Source organism: Polyodon spathula, chromosome 15 (genome assembly GCF_017654505.1).
Source record: "Polyodon spathula isolate WHYD16114869_AA chromosome 15, ASM1765450v1, whole genome shotgun sequence".
In the NCBI taxonomy this organism is placed as follows: Eukaryota; Metazoa; Chordata; class Actinopteri; order Acipenseriformes; family Polyodontidae; genus Polyodon; species Polyodon spathula.
Window position 1 is genome coordinate 38877589 of NC_054548.1, and position 15372 is coordinate 38892960.

The following is a 15372-nucleotide window of genomic DNA, read 5'->3' on the forward strand; positions in this document are numbered from 1 at the left end:
GATGATTCAGGGGTATGGGGGAGCTCCCTGGTCACAGTGGCGGGCAGGGTTCTCGAGGACCTTTGGAAAGGGCCTTGGACCACCGATCTCCTTCTCCCCTGCCCCGAGGAGAAAGACTCTGCTGGGGAGAGGGCTGATCTCCTGCAATTAGTTTGTTTAGAGAACCTACAGCAGGGAGAGCAGTCCAACTCACCCGCCAGTGCCCTGGGCACGTGGTCTGGCCCTAGGCATCTGGCACAGGAGGAGTGTTCGTCCTGCCTGGGAAGCTTTGCCTCACATTGGTCACATTGATGGAACCCAGCGGAGGACCCTGTAGAGCGCTCTGACATGGCGCGGGGCGTCGGTGTCGGCGTCGTGGGCGCACCGATCAGTGTCGGTGTCCAGAAAGGCGCTGCTGGAGCCGGGCTGACAACTGGTCGGTGCCGAGGTTGGTGCTGAGGAAGAGCGCAGTTGGTGCCGAGCTGTTTTGACCGAAGCTGAGTTTAATCGGCTTCATGGTTGGCACCGAGGATGTTTTCCCACCGGTGCTGATTAATTGGCGCCGGGGTCGACTTCCAGAAGAGTGCTCAAGCCGGTGCCGAGTAAAGTTGGGGTCAGCTCCGAGGAGAGCGCGGTCGTTGGCATGCTGATGTAGCCGAATCAGTCAGCATCAGCGTTGACGGGAAGCGCGGTCGCGCTAGGAAAGCCCGAGGCTTGAGAGTGGCACATAGGCCCGAGCTGGAAGGTAGCTGAGACTGAGTAAATCGGCGTAGAGGGCGGCGCCGTGAAAAAGAACAAGGCTGCTTGCCAATTTCAAATAGAGAGGTCGAAACAAACTCTAATCAGTAGCAACTACTGACGCGAGACTCAGACAGAGAGCAATTTTAAAAAATTTCAAATTGTAGCTTACCATGAATATGAATTTTGTGAAGTTCGAAAAAAATGAAGTTCGAAACCGTACAAAATCAGCCAGAACAAAGAAAGCATGAGGCAATCTGTGACCTGTCTCAGTGGAGTGAGAGAGAAAATGGTGATATGCTACTGTTAGGACGTCCCTCTTCAACAGTAGGTGGGAGGGACTTCCTCCTTACTGCAGGGCCCTGATCAGGCAGCTTTTTTATATATGCTCAGTGATTGATGGTCAGAGAGGGCTCTTCCCATTCGGTGATGGTTGTCATTCCACTTGAAAGGGAACTACAGTATTAGTTTGCTGAGAAGGCAATGACATAATATATATTTCTGATACACATTATCAGGTGTCATTGTCCATCCAAAGTCCAAAGCACCTTTGACCATTGTTCCATAGTCCAATTTTTGTGTTCTTGTGCATATTTTAGCCTTTTGTTAGTGTTCCCTTTCTTAACAGAGGTATTCTTACTGCAACACATCTTTTAAGTCCAGATTTCAAGAGTGACCTTGATGAATTTGATGGACAATGACACCTGTGTCTTCTGTCAGTTCTGATGTCAATTCAATGTTTGTTTTCTTTCTATTCCTTAAGGATATTATCTTCAAGTATTGCTCATCCTTGTTAGACAGCTTTTTGGGTCTTCCAATCCTGGGTTTGCCAATTACAGATGATGCTTCTCTGTACTTGTTGATTATGCTTCGGATACCACATCTTGAAAATCGAGTGCTGCAAGCTATTTCACTCAATGTCTTTCCTTCTTTATGCAAGTCACGGTTGTTTTATAATAGTAGAAAACACTAGTGGAGGCTTTGAGTAAATTGTTGATGCTCATGATGCATCAGAGTAGAAAAATGCAACATGTATAGACTTTTGCACAGCAGCGTACATAAGTCCATATTCTTTATCCTACGTGCACTACACTTTGCTGTTTTAATCATCATACATGGCAGTGAATGCTTAAGTTATTTCTTTCAATAATACATTTAAATCTATTTTTGTCATTTTACTGTAACAGAATCAGTAATGTACACAGTCCTGTGTCTTTTCCTTAAGTCTACACATTTTCTCACGATAGAAATGGCATTTCAAAATCTGTTGAATTATAGCATGTTTACTTCTATTATCCACCATACAACTTGGAATCAAGTATTTCTGATGCCTTCATTGTGCATCAGGTGTAATTAATGTACAAATTTAAAGTGTTACAGAACACTATACAAGAAGCATATTACGTTGCCTTTGCTGTGTCCTGTCTCATCCTTATCACAGTGTTGCATTTCTAAACATATTGCTGACTCGCACGTTCTCGGTAATGCAAGTGGGGAAAACATTTCTCAACTTTTTTTTATCAAGCATTCACCAGGAAAAAGGGAACTCTTAGAAAGATCGCAGTGCATCCAGATATTCCCACAGGAAGGTGCATGATCTGGATACACTGCAATGTTTAGAAGAAAAAAATGTCTTTCTCCTGGTATATGTTCCTGAGCAATTCCTTAGTTGATTTACCTATGATGAGTAAATACAAATATTACAAGAGGATTATGTTGAAAAATATATTGTTGTGATAAGGACAACATGGGATACAGCAAAGGTAAAGTAATGTGTTTCATGTAAACACTGCTGGGGGTTCTGTAACGCTTTAATATCCTTGTTGAGCATGTGGTAGATGCCAGTAGTTCACAAACTGAAGCTTGGTTTTAACAGACAACTACAGAGGGTGGACAAAATATTAGAAATGCCAGCCCTAGCACTGTCAATAGGACCCCATAGTATGATTCTTTGTGACGAGTCTGCAGGGTCTTGAAATTGTTCTTTTGGGATTTGCCCATTCCCCAGTGATTACTGCCTTGAATGACTTCATCAGTGTTACTTGTGGAAGTCCACAGCAAAGTGAATGAAATTGGTATCTCTTTTGAGACTGTTCCTTGAAAATACTGTCATGCATATTTTGACTGAAGCACTAGGTAGATGCAACTTTTGTATATTGCAATATACCTCAGGAATGCCATTTGCAAAACAAAGTATGCAGTCACATAAAACTATGTGCAACATAACAAAGGTTCTTTTAATAACCACTAATAATTTTACATATACTGAGCCCAACATTTACCTGTTTTTGCTATCCAACGATCTCAGTCTCATGCGTATAACTCTCAGTTTATATTTGGGGCCAATCACATTTCCTGTGGAGAATTTGACTGAGATCTTTTGGACATTCTCCACATCCTTATCAAACTGTGCTAGCAACTGTGTTTCTGTGTATTCTTCAAATTTCGATGCTTTGCTGAAAGAGAAAAAAAAAAACCATAATAACACCTTTTTCTTGTCAACATTTCTCAAATATTTAATGACATGGCTGGTTTCACAGACCGTGATTAACACTAATATTAGACTTCATAGTGTTATTTCAGGTAATGAAATCCAAGATTAGTATGAATCAGGGTCTGTGAAAGCAGACGTAAATGTATTAGGTTATGTTTACCGTCTTGCTGAATAAAACATCCCTGAAACTACAACTGAATAATTCATTTTGCCATTCTAAATACAACTCATTTTATTATTTAGCCTGGAAATGGCCAAACAATTTAGTTTAGCAATTTTAGTTTTCCCTGTTAGTGCAGTACATAAAACTACTGCTCAAACCCTTTAGGAATATTTACCACTGTCATTTTGTACTGTAATTATGCAGTTTTCACATGCTTTCCCCATGATTGTACTATACATTTACCATAGTCTACCATGGGTTGCCATGTTTTTAATATGTTACCGAACCTTTCTGCAAATGCTTACCTTTGCTTGTTCATGCTTTCCCTATGCTGTATTGCACTTTACAATGATTTTATTGTAGAAAACTTTAATAAGGGTCAAGCCATACATTTATTTTAGAAACTTTGTGCCACAAACACTCAACACCTACCTACAAAAAGGCAAAATACATAATTTCCAGTAATTCTCAAAAATCAAACAAACATGTTTGATTTAAAGTATTCATTCCTGAAAAAAGTATTGGCACCCCTGCTTTAGTATTTTGTGTGCCCTGCTCTTGCTTTTATTATGGCTTTCAGACATTTATCTTCATTTTCTTCAAGAACTCTAGCAGTATGCTTTTGGTCGTTGTCGAGTTGGAAGATAAACTGCCAAACAGCCTACAAGCAGATGGTATGGTTGCACTTTGTAGAATGTTTTGATACATGACTGCATTCATTCGACCTTCAATCACATGAATGTCTCCAATCCTTGAACTGCTAAACAACCCTGTGATTGAACCACCTCCATGTTTAACTGTAAGTACAAGATTTTCTTCATTGAAGGCGTTCCCAGTTTGTCTCTAAACATACTGTGGTTCATTATGGATGGAAAGTTATATTTTAGTCTCATTGGACCAGATATTTTTGTTGAAGAATACTTCAGATTCCTGTTCATATTTCTTGGCAAATTTTAGTGGTTTGTTTTATGAATTTTCTTTAAAGTAAGTGGTTTGCAACAAGGTCTACAATTATGGCCAAATGTTTAGCATCACCCTATCCAATTTTTCTTCATAAAGTCAAATAAAACCTGAATAAAATATTGAATTACATACCACTTTGTACTAGATTTCCACATACTTAACAAAAAACTGACAAAAATTAACAAATGTGATATTTTTAAATCTAGTATGAAATTCTGGACTACTATTATGGCTTCCGGTAGACTTTAAATTGACTTTAAATTAAAGATAATAATTATGTTCATATATTTACATTTTTTTATTATGTCTCAGTAAAATTCTAGGTGATGCTAAACTTTTGGTCATAGCTGTACAGGACTTGTGTACAATTCTTCTTTGTTCAGTTGCTTTTGTGCAATTCTTTTGTGCTTGATGCTTCTATATCTTTCTTTAAATCCTTGGCTGGTCATTATTTTTAGCTGCTCGGACGATTCTCCTACCTGCTGTACCTGTAATTTTCTTTGGACGTCCACATCTTTCTTTCAAGCTTTTCAGTTGAATTTGTCCTGTGGTACTTCTTGATTATTGCTCTGATGGTGGATTTTGGTATTCCATTTCTTTGATACTATTCTGTAGCCAATTTGCTATGAGTGCTTTTCTCAAACGTGGATCTAACTTTTTTGTCTTGACGATTGTCTGCTGTTTTGCCAATGCTTTTCACCAACAAATGTTGGAAATAATTACCTCTTTTTCTAGCTATTGACTTTATAATACAGCTTAATTACTGTGTAATGATTTTCAATCAATGAATATATGTTTAAATGAGTTCTATTACATTTTTACAGACTTTTAAAATGTAAAGGTGCCAATACTTTTGTCACAAACAAATATTTGAAATTGCTTAAGTGATTTTGTTTATTATTAAAATTGTTTGTTAAACTACAATATTTTTTATTTTTTGTTGGTCTTTATCATATAAATTAGTAGCTAATGTTCACACAATGCTTGTATTTAACATGTTTTCGTGAATTATCGTATTAAGTTTAGGGTGCTAATACTTTTTAAATTAAGAAAAGTAACCAAACAGTATTGAAACACTGAATCTGTTGACCATTTCTATGTCTATAAATAATAATACACATAATACACATTTTGCACAAATACACAGATTTTAATTCAAATTTGAAATTCTTAAACATGTAACTTACTGATCTAATTTTGCTTCTGTCACATTTTTTCCACTCATTAATTTTATTGTAATGAATCCCCAGCGTGTGCTTTTGTTCCATGTAATGATATCCAGAAGGTAATTGTACACTTTAGGGAAATGAAAACAAAACACAATCCTTGTTTGGTGAAGCTTATGTATTTCTTAATGACATATTTCACAATTCAATAGAATTGTTCATACAACTATTCAATAGATAGAAATAGAATGAGTACACTTAAAAGTCACTTACAACAAAATGGAGGATCTGTTGTTGTAGAAAAATATGCTTTTGTTTGTTCAAGTTTAAGAAGAGCATCTTTCCATCTGTATATGTAAAAACCTGTATGTTGAAGAACAAAAACTGTAAAAGCATTGTCCCACACGCATGTTAAATTTGACTACATTCTGCAACAAGTTGCAGATTTTTAATTATTTTTTTTTTTTGTAAGGGAAAGGGGGATTAAAATTAAGTGGGACCTTGAATGAACTGAGTAAATCACTGCTGTTCAACAAAATGTGTGAAACTGTGTATCGAATTACAAGAGACATGTTTTTCCCTACAATGATAATAAGGAATGTCTAAGTAATTTAATTCAATGTTTGTACATTTCACATTTTTAAAGCAGTTATTTCTTTTTTGGAGGTGAAAAAATAAGTTTCCAAAAACTGAAGACCCCTAAATAATCTCTATGAACCCCCCAGTGTCTCCACAACACCAGATGGAGACACAATGGCCTATACAGCACTGTATCAAAGTCCGTCTTGATGTACACTGTCTGCCCTGATCACAGCCTTGACTTGACACGGCATAGAATCCACAAGGTGATGGAAGATGCTTCAATCAATGTTAATCCATTCAGTCATTAATATGTCATGCAGTAGGTGCAGAGAGGTAGGCAAAGGATTGTTAGTCATCCCTAACATGCTCAACTAGATTGAGATCTGAGAATTGTGATGGCTGTGAAAGATGCCCGAAGCCCTTGACATACTGCATACAATACATTTTGCTATTAGGTGGCTTTACAGCAATGCAGGGACCACAAGTCACATCACATGATAAACCTAATTAGCATTTCTAATTCAGGGCGATGCCAAATTCAAGTCAGGTGGACAGTCCTATTAAAGTGGCCATGCAGTCCAAGTCTTGTTTTGTTCACATTCCTCAGATAGCTTTATCTACACTGTATGTACACATTGCAACCTCTCCCTTGAAAACCGCCAGTCTGTGACATATTGTACAATCACAACACAAGGGTTTTAAAACTGGGGCGTGTTACTTCACTCAGTATAACTGTGAGTTAAATGCCTAGAATGTCAACAATTCTATTAAAAATGATGTAATATGCGAAGTATCCTACAACCGGCATTACAGATGCTAAACACATGTAATATTAGCTACATGTTAGTTTTGTCCATCTTAATTGTATCTAATCACTATTTGTAAGTATTTTTCTGGTGCTTTAGGTTGTCATCATGATTCTTTAACTTTCTGTCAATTTGCACTTTCTGTAGACTTGTGTTTTCTTCCTTCATTTTTCCCAAATCCCCAGAATTTACTCTATCAGACACTAAAAACAACTCAACCGGCCGCTATTGCTGTTACTAAAATGCAGCCGTGCCTAGTAATAATTTGGTGGAAACACACTCAATCAGAATCATTTGTGTGTACAGGTGGGTGATAATTTTGAAACTATAGGCAGACTGTAAACTTTGAGCTGCAAAACAAAAATGAATTATGTATGCAGTGGTTTAGAGATAATATAAAATAACTCAATTCAAGATGATTTCTCATGCGTACCCCCTGTTACCCTCAGACGTGCCCTCAGGGGTATTCCCGGTTGAAAACCTCTGCTCTAATTATTATATGCCACAAATTTGAATAAATCTTACCTAACACAGGACAAGGTGCTGGATGAAAATCTTCACATTGAGTGCATTTACCATCCAGAAACTGTTGGTATGATGAGCAGGGGTAAGCAGTTATTTCACAGGTCTTATTTAAAGAGCAGAGGAATAGGAATACAGATCTCTGATGGTCACACACAAAATATTGTTTTCCTAGAAGACATAAATGAATTAGACAAGACACCTTTGTTGAAATTGAGATGCTTGTCTTTTTGACATCTTATTTTGTAGTTGTATGATTGACAGCTGATTAGCTGTAATCTTGGGTTGTCTTACCTAAATTAAATTGAGTAGTCCAAGATTGGTGCTAATAAGGGTCTGTGAAACCAGCTGTGAAGTTTAAAGTTTGTAGGGTCCAGTGGAACAATTAGGTACAGTTATGCATTTCTGTATTGGCTGGATTCTGTCATTTATTATTACTTGAGTGATATTTCAGGTATATACTGCTGCTGCATGTATGTAGTAGAGGTACTGTAGGTGTTTTGCCTGTCTCTATGACATGAACATTCTGAGCTATTTTTCCCTGCCTTGTACTGATTTTTATGTTGTAGATGAGCTTTTATTTTGTGTATTCCATAACACAAACAAACGCCTGACAAACAATATTGAGTTACTGTCATACTTTATTCTCAATATAGGTGCAGTTCACATGAAATAGTGAAACAATCTGAATCAGCAAAGTTAATATAAAACAGTTACAATCGTTCAAGTACCTCAGCCATTCAAAACATAAACAAAACTAAACATGATAACTCTTTTCCAGATGATGGACTAAATAAAGGTTCTGATATGATTAGAAACCTCACAATCATACAGACAGGCAGCCTTTATCCCTGTTATACCCCCGACATCTCCTCCAGCTCTTGCCTCTGTGCATATGCCTCAGTGTAAGTGATAGTAATAAATACAACTTTCCATAGTATGATGGGCACTTACCAGAAAATATGGTTCTGGGGCAGCCAGGTTGGTCTGTTCCTCCGTTGGCATAGAAATCTATGTGTCCTAGCGGTTCTCTGAAACCTAAAGCTAAAATAAAAAGCTACCTTTCATTCAAGTCTCAGAGGTGGAATACTGTATTAGGTGAATAAGAACAGCACACATTTGAATTGCAATGTTCACTATGCTTGTCTTACATTATTGGCTTTGGAATAACCATACTCTGTGGGCAAGACATACTAGGTTTTTCAAGTTATTTTTGTGTGTTGTTATGATGTGCTGTTATTTCACGATTGCTTACAACCAATTAGAAGTAAATAGGCTGGTGCTGAATTGAAAAATGCATGTACTGTAGGACTGCATTCAGAGTACAGAGTAACATTTTTTCTAGCTTATGCTGTTAATGTTATTTGTGACTGAATGAAAACAATACACAATCTCAACTTTTAAAGAAAACTGGAACTAAAGTTGTTGTGTACACAGAAATAAGAACATAAGATAGTCAGTATGACTATCACAGTTCCCTTGTGAGGTGGAGTGGCCTGAAATATGAATAGTCACATGACAGAAGGCTTTGAAAAGGGATGGGGCATGCAACATCAAAGAAATGACCAGTATCCTGCATAACCACATGCTTTTGGTCTTCTTATCAAAGCATTAGGTTCCCTAACTGGGGGCTGGGAGATGATTTCAGTTGTGCCAAAAGACACAAACAGAAATGTCTCCCAATTAACTAAAAAAAAAAAAAAAAACAGGAGATTATTTTATGTACATAAACGCTGCTGTTAGGTACTTGGGGTTATTTTGAATGCAGTACTCACTACCTAGTTGTCGACTGTCGTAAATTTGCAATCTTTATTTCCAATGGTGTGATAACATTATGTGCTTTAAGAAGAACAACATTTTACAGTGGGTGGTGGTGGTCATTTAGGAGACATAGGGGTAATGGTAAGGATACGTGCAAAGTGATTTGCAGGTGCAAAACTCCCATAATGCAGCCGTAAATTGTGTTCAGCAGCCGTAATGTCTGATTTTAGTGTCTTATGTAAAGAATGGTGTTCACCTGGCACACTGCATCCACTATCAAATGTGCACTTTACCATCATTAAGCCATTCAAATTATATTGAAATGCATTCAAATGAAGAAAAGAGCATGGAGTTGGGTGGGATCTGGATACTAAGCAAGTCCAAACATTATAATGTGATGTAAGGATTTTGCCCTGCACTTAGGCAATTGCTGACCCTCCAAAAACTTTACAGCTACAAAGTGCAAACCATTGTAGAAGCGAGTAATTAAGAGCTGAATAAAAGCACAAGCCTGCAGAGACCTATCACTGGCTTCAGGGTGGCTGCTGTAGTACACTTCCTGATGCAGCAACACTTGGCTCTTTGTTGAGGAGAGGCAGGAATACATTCGGAGAAGGGCAAGATGAAGAAGACCCAGCATATTCAATCCCAGGGTCACTTTGCTTGGGATGCAGAAGGATGCGGTGCTAAAGCGTTATCGACTCACTCTGCACGTCACCCTAGGCCTAATAGTTGAATTGTGAAAGTGCTTTGTGCTCTGCACTACTTAGCCTCTGGTTCCTTTCAGGCCGCAGTTGGAATATCTGCAGGGATAGTCCTTTTCCAAAGTGCTAGCCACATTTCTGGATATCAGGCTGAAAAGGGCAGGCCTATACAATAATTTCCTTAGGATACTAGCATAACTGATGTTGGCTGAGGCTTTTCCAAACAACTCTGTTTCATGCTGAGTGACCTCAGCTGTAAGGACTCTCAGCTCCTTCTGAGAATAAAATGTTTTCTTTTCCGTGCGTCAGGAGGACTTTGCTGACCTCCCTCTGAGATATATACTTTTTGATTTGTAGTTTCGTGCTCCACAAATATCATACAGTGCCTACTGCTCTCTGTACTCCTAACTCAGTCACCTCTGAGCTGCAAGTCTGGCCATTAAATTGACCTTAATGTGCTTATTTAGACCCTCACTATCAAAGATGCAGATTATTATATGTGTGTGTTGAGTAATGTGCATTGCTCTTAAGCGCAGTGCAAAATAATTGCCTGGCCGAAATGCACTTTTGAATTTTATATCCGCAATTATTTGCACTGCTCCTATACTTACATCTACAGTACCCCATGTCATGGCCAAGGAGATTTCGAAATCCCTGCTTTATGTTTTGTGTGATATGTAAAACATGACAGTTAAAACCTACAAACAAAATACAAATTCATAGCACAAGAAATACTTGACATTGAGAAACACTGCTACTACTAAGCGTTTGAAACGATTAAAACACTGACTTACCGTCAATATCGGTATGTAAGACATCCACAAACTCTGCATCGGTGGGGTCAAGCCTCTCTGTCGGGGGTTTGCCTGTAAACATTGGGCCTGCAGGGTCAAGGCCTAAAAAAAAGAAATGTAGTTTGTGCTGAGAAAATACTATACAAATGAGCCACAATAGAATAACATAAATAATTATTAAAAACATAATTATTTATTTATTAGTATTTAGTTGTTACACCCATAACTCACAACAAAGTGAGTTACTTGCAGTTTTAAATGAACAATTTTAGAAATACTAAAAGAAACTTTGTAAATGTATAAATGTTTCAAATAAAAGTATTTCTTAATGTCTTCACTTGAAAAATGGTACTTGAAATATAGAATTTGCAAAGTTTCTTTTAGTATATCACTGTTGAGTGTTTTATAGTTATCAATTAAACAGACACTACTGTGGTAAGCCATGAACAAAAAAAGGAAATGAATGAATTTCAATATTTCTTGGAAGTATGTCATGTTATACAGAGTCTATTTTCAATTAATATAAATAAATGCTTTTGAATCTTACCGGTAATCCTTCCAATTTTGCCACCCAGCATGTTCCCAACAAACCCAGATATGTGAGCTCCAAGACTGATTCCTATCAAATGGAAAGAGCTGAGTGAACTGCCCATTTCCTAAAGCACAAAAAGCACGACAAAACAAACTTTACTAGTCACTGTATCTGTTTATAACAATCATAGCTGTTTCACATCATTTTAAACATGGAAACACAGGTTAAATGTTTGGAAACACATTTTAAAGGACAGTCCAGCATATGACTGAAACATTTGTTAATAATATAGTTCAGGCAAGGCAACGTGTAAGGTTAATTTGAAATGTATTGAAGCAAACAGAATTTTTCAACAGGAATAAAGTCAGTGCAGCCACCGAGCAGCATATCTGTAATAAGACGTAGGCCACATCTCTCTCATTGCCGCCCACTAAAATCAGTGGCAGGATATCAAATGATAACACCCCCCCTCCCCCATGGGAAGTGATGCACAGCACACCTGTCTTAAAGCTGCAGGAGCTCCATTAACCAACGGCTTTTCTCTTAGTTATAGCAGCTCTATTATATCTGCTTTTATAAGATTCTACACAACTGTTGCATCAATGTCTGGTGTCACAGACTGCGATTAGCACTTATCTTGAACTACCTTACCAAAGGCTGCAGCTTTGGGTTTCACACAATTTTCAACTTGTGTGCCAATAGTTTTAAACTATACGCTTCAATTCCACATTATGAAGTACAGCTTCCACATATATTTTATTCAGACAAAATAATACACACCATAGAAGAAATAATGTGTACAGTGTAAAAAAAATACCTGCACAATATAATATAATTATATTAAAATAATAACTTACCATCATCTGTTTAATAAACGTGGTTAGGATTTGTGCCACTCTCTTTGTGTTTTCAGCTGCTTTTGGATATATGATGGTAGCAGCTCCTCTGTTCCAGTCAACTATAATCACGTTCATATCTTCAGCAGATAACAAAAGCTGTACTATTGTGTTTATCCACACTGGAGGGGCTCCTGTTGGCCTGTACCCATGGATTACAAAGGTAGTTTTTCTTTTCACATTCAGCAAATTAGAACCTGTGAAATTTGTGTGATCCAGTTTATTTCCACAGTTTATGGTTTCATTTGTGTAGAGCAATAGCTTAACGCTCAGTTTTGTCCCAATAAAGGAATCATGAAAGTCCAAGGCTGTGAAGTGCTCACATTCAGGTTCTAGAAATGAAGTAAATTAAAAAAAAAATATGATTTGGAGTTATTTTTAAACCAGTTATTATTTCTTTCTTGACAGGCTTATCAATACACAAAAAACTCAACATTAAAAGTATATTTTGATACATTGTGTTTGCTATACTACATAGTTGCAGTCTTTAGACACATTTGGCACTTTATTGAGAGAACTCATTTGTAAGCATGCGTTATACCAAACAGGAATGCAAACAAATCCAATACTGAACCCAATATGGTGGCTATCTTATAGGTCAAAGTGAAGATGATGTTAGATTTTGTGGGAGGAGTTTCCATAACACTGAAAATATAAAGTAGCTAGCTGAAGTGGTTTATGGAGTATTACTACAGGAGTTGTAATATTGGTGGCAGTGGATTTGCAAAGTCATACACTCCAGGATGGTTAATAGTAATGTAGTTCCATGGAGGTGCTCTGGTAACACGATAAAGCAGGGGAGCAACTCTGAGATTATTGGAAGTTAGTTAAGTTGAAAAATATATTTTGTAAACTAATCTTTTTCTTTCAAAGGAAGCTATGTGGTCCAGTGGTTAGAGAAACTGCCTTGTAACTAGAAGATCCCTGGTTCAAATCCCAACTCAACCACTGATTAAATTGTATGACTGAGCAAGTCTGTCTTTTGAGTGAGATGTTGTTGTAAGTGACTGTGCAGCTGATGTGTAGTTCACATACCCTAGTCTCATATCTTGTAAAATGCTTTGTGATGATGGTCCACTATGAAAGGTGCTATATAAAGATTATTATTGTTATAAAAAAGTTTGCTGTGGAAAATATCCATTTCCTGTCCTTTAACTTTTTTTTTACAATACTTTTGGTGTGTTTTTTTTTTTTTTTTTTTTTTAACCATACTTTAACTGTGCTTTTCTACACTGTTTGGTGCATCATAGTAGTAGACTTTTATGAGGGATAGATGATGCTTTCTTCATAGCTGTCCCTGGTCTCAATTTTGTTATGACCAAATGCCATGCCCATGAAAGAAATAGCTTTTTTAAAAATGTAATGTGTTTTTTGTTGTCAAAAAAGTCTGCTTTCTGATAGAGTATGCTGAAGGCTAAACATAGAGAGCAATGTAGTAAACAGATATGTTTGTGTAAAATGTTACATAATTGCTGGGCACTGCAACTTTGTGAAATTAGCACTAGCTTTAAAAAAAAAAAAATCACATTGCTAAAAATAGCCTACATCTTTCTCCTAAGAGATTCCATATGGCATAATCATAGGTTGTATATCTGGTGATTTCAGAGGTCATTTGTGTGCACATTTAATAACATAAGACATGCTTTGAAGCAAACACAATTTTTCAACAGGAATAAAGCCAGTGCACTCACTGAAATCACAAAGAACCTTGAAGGGGTAGTATATAACAGCTACATTTATAGTATGTAATTTATTCATTTTAATATTGTTAATTTCGTTCAGCGAGGCAAAGTTTTTGTAGTGTTGAGACATCGCAACAGCAGTTTAATGTAAGCGCAAAGGTAATAACTTCACAGAGTACATGTATAGAAGAGGCTAACCAGTGCATGAACATACAAAGGGTCCTCGCAATCGTGTAATCATCACACAGTAAGTGAAAGATTAATCCTATTGATACAACATAGAGTTTATAACCAGATACAATCTGACATGTATATAGGAGACGTATGTAAACGTGATCACTTCCTTCTAGCTGCAACTATTAAGCTCAAACTTAGCACGACAGCACAGAAACATCAGACAAAACAAAAAGTTGACATTGACAGACTCAGAAACCTGGAAATTAAAGTTTACCAGTGAGCTTAGAAACTGTGTCATTAGCGTATTAGAGAATGAAGCTGAACAAAAGTGATTTTTTGTAGATGAAAAAGCAAAGCAAGCTGAAGAAGCAGTCCAATGTGCTGAACTCAGCATTGTCTAGAAGATTACTTGTGAGCTATGTGGAGAAATGCTGTACCTGTCAAAGACAAAAATGGAAAACCCATCACTACAGAACAAGAACAAGCAGATAGATGGGTGAAACACTCCCAGAATATACTTAATCAACCAGAACCTGAGAATCCTGCCTTTCCGACTTCATTTCAGGAAATGCTTGATATAAACACAAGACCACCAACAGATGAAGATGTTAGCAAGCAATCAAAGTCATAAGTGCAGAAAAGCCTCAGGTGTCGATATGATTCATACAGAAATGGTTAAAACTGATATTGACACGGCTACACAAGTACTGACAGATCTTTTCACCAACATCTGGGAAATGTTGGTGAAAAGACTGAACAAAAGTTCTTATTGTTAGACTACCGAAGAAGGGTGACCTGGGAAAGTGTGACAGTTGGAGAACTATTACACTCCTGTCTGTTTCCAGCAAAGTTTTCTGCAGAACCCTTCTAAACAAAATCGACAAAATAATTGATTCAAATCTTCGTCAAGAGCAAGCTGGATTCTGTGAAGGCAAGGGATGCATTATCCACATTTTTGTCTTAAGAAATATCATAGAACAATGCCTGCAATGGAATGCACCCCTTTATGTCAATTTCATCGACTTTAGAAAAGCATTCGATAGTATTCATTATAACAACCTATGGAGAATACTAGGTACATATGAAATCCCACCAAAGATATTGATGTTAATTCGCCGATTTTATAACCACTTTGAATGTAGTGTTATTCTAGATAATGACATCTCCAAATGGTTCCTAGTCAATACTGGAGTCTGACAAGGCTTTATTTTGTCACCCATTCTATTCCTCATTATACTTGATTGGGTTATGAGAAATGTAACAGCTGATAAATTGAGAGGTATTAAATGGACTCGAGTCATTTTTGGAAGACTTGGACTTTGCAGATGTCTGTGCATTTTGTCTTATTATTATTATTATGGTTGTTATCGTTTTGTGTATTTATTTGTGTTATGATTTATTGCTATGTTTTGT

The 15372-nt window shown here is 37.1% G+C and overlaps 1 protein-coding gene across 1 annotated transcript in view; it reads right to left on the reverse strand.

Annotated features, from left to right (window-relative positions):
- The window catches only part of LOC121328183 (lipase member H-like), a 29876-nt gene that overhangs the window by 3079 nt on the left and 11425 nt on the right, over positions 1-15372 (reverse strand). Inside the window, exons 3-10 of the mRNA XM_041272744.1 lie at positions 12062-12432; positions 11220-11328; positions 10673-10774; positions 8368-8457; positions 7417-7584; positions 5777-5866; positions 5525-5633; positions 3000-3173 (exon numbers count right to left, since the gene is read on the reverse strand). Of these exons, the coding sequence (XP_041128678.1) occupies positions 3000-3173; positions 5525-5633; positions 5777-5866; positions 7417-7584; positions 8368-8457; positions 10673-10774; positions 11220-11328; positions 12062-12432 (1213 nt within the window). The remainder of the gene's footprint in view (positions 1-2999; positions 3174-5524; positions 5634-5776; positions 5867-7416; positions 7585-8367; positions 8458-10672; positions 10775-11219; positions 11329-12061; positions 12433-15372) is intronic.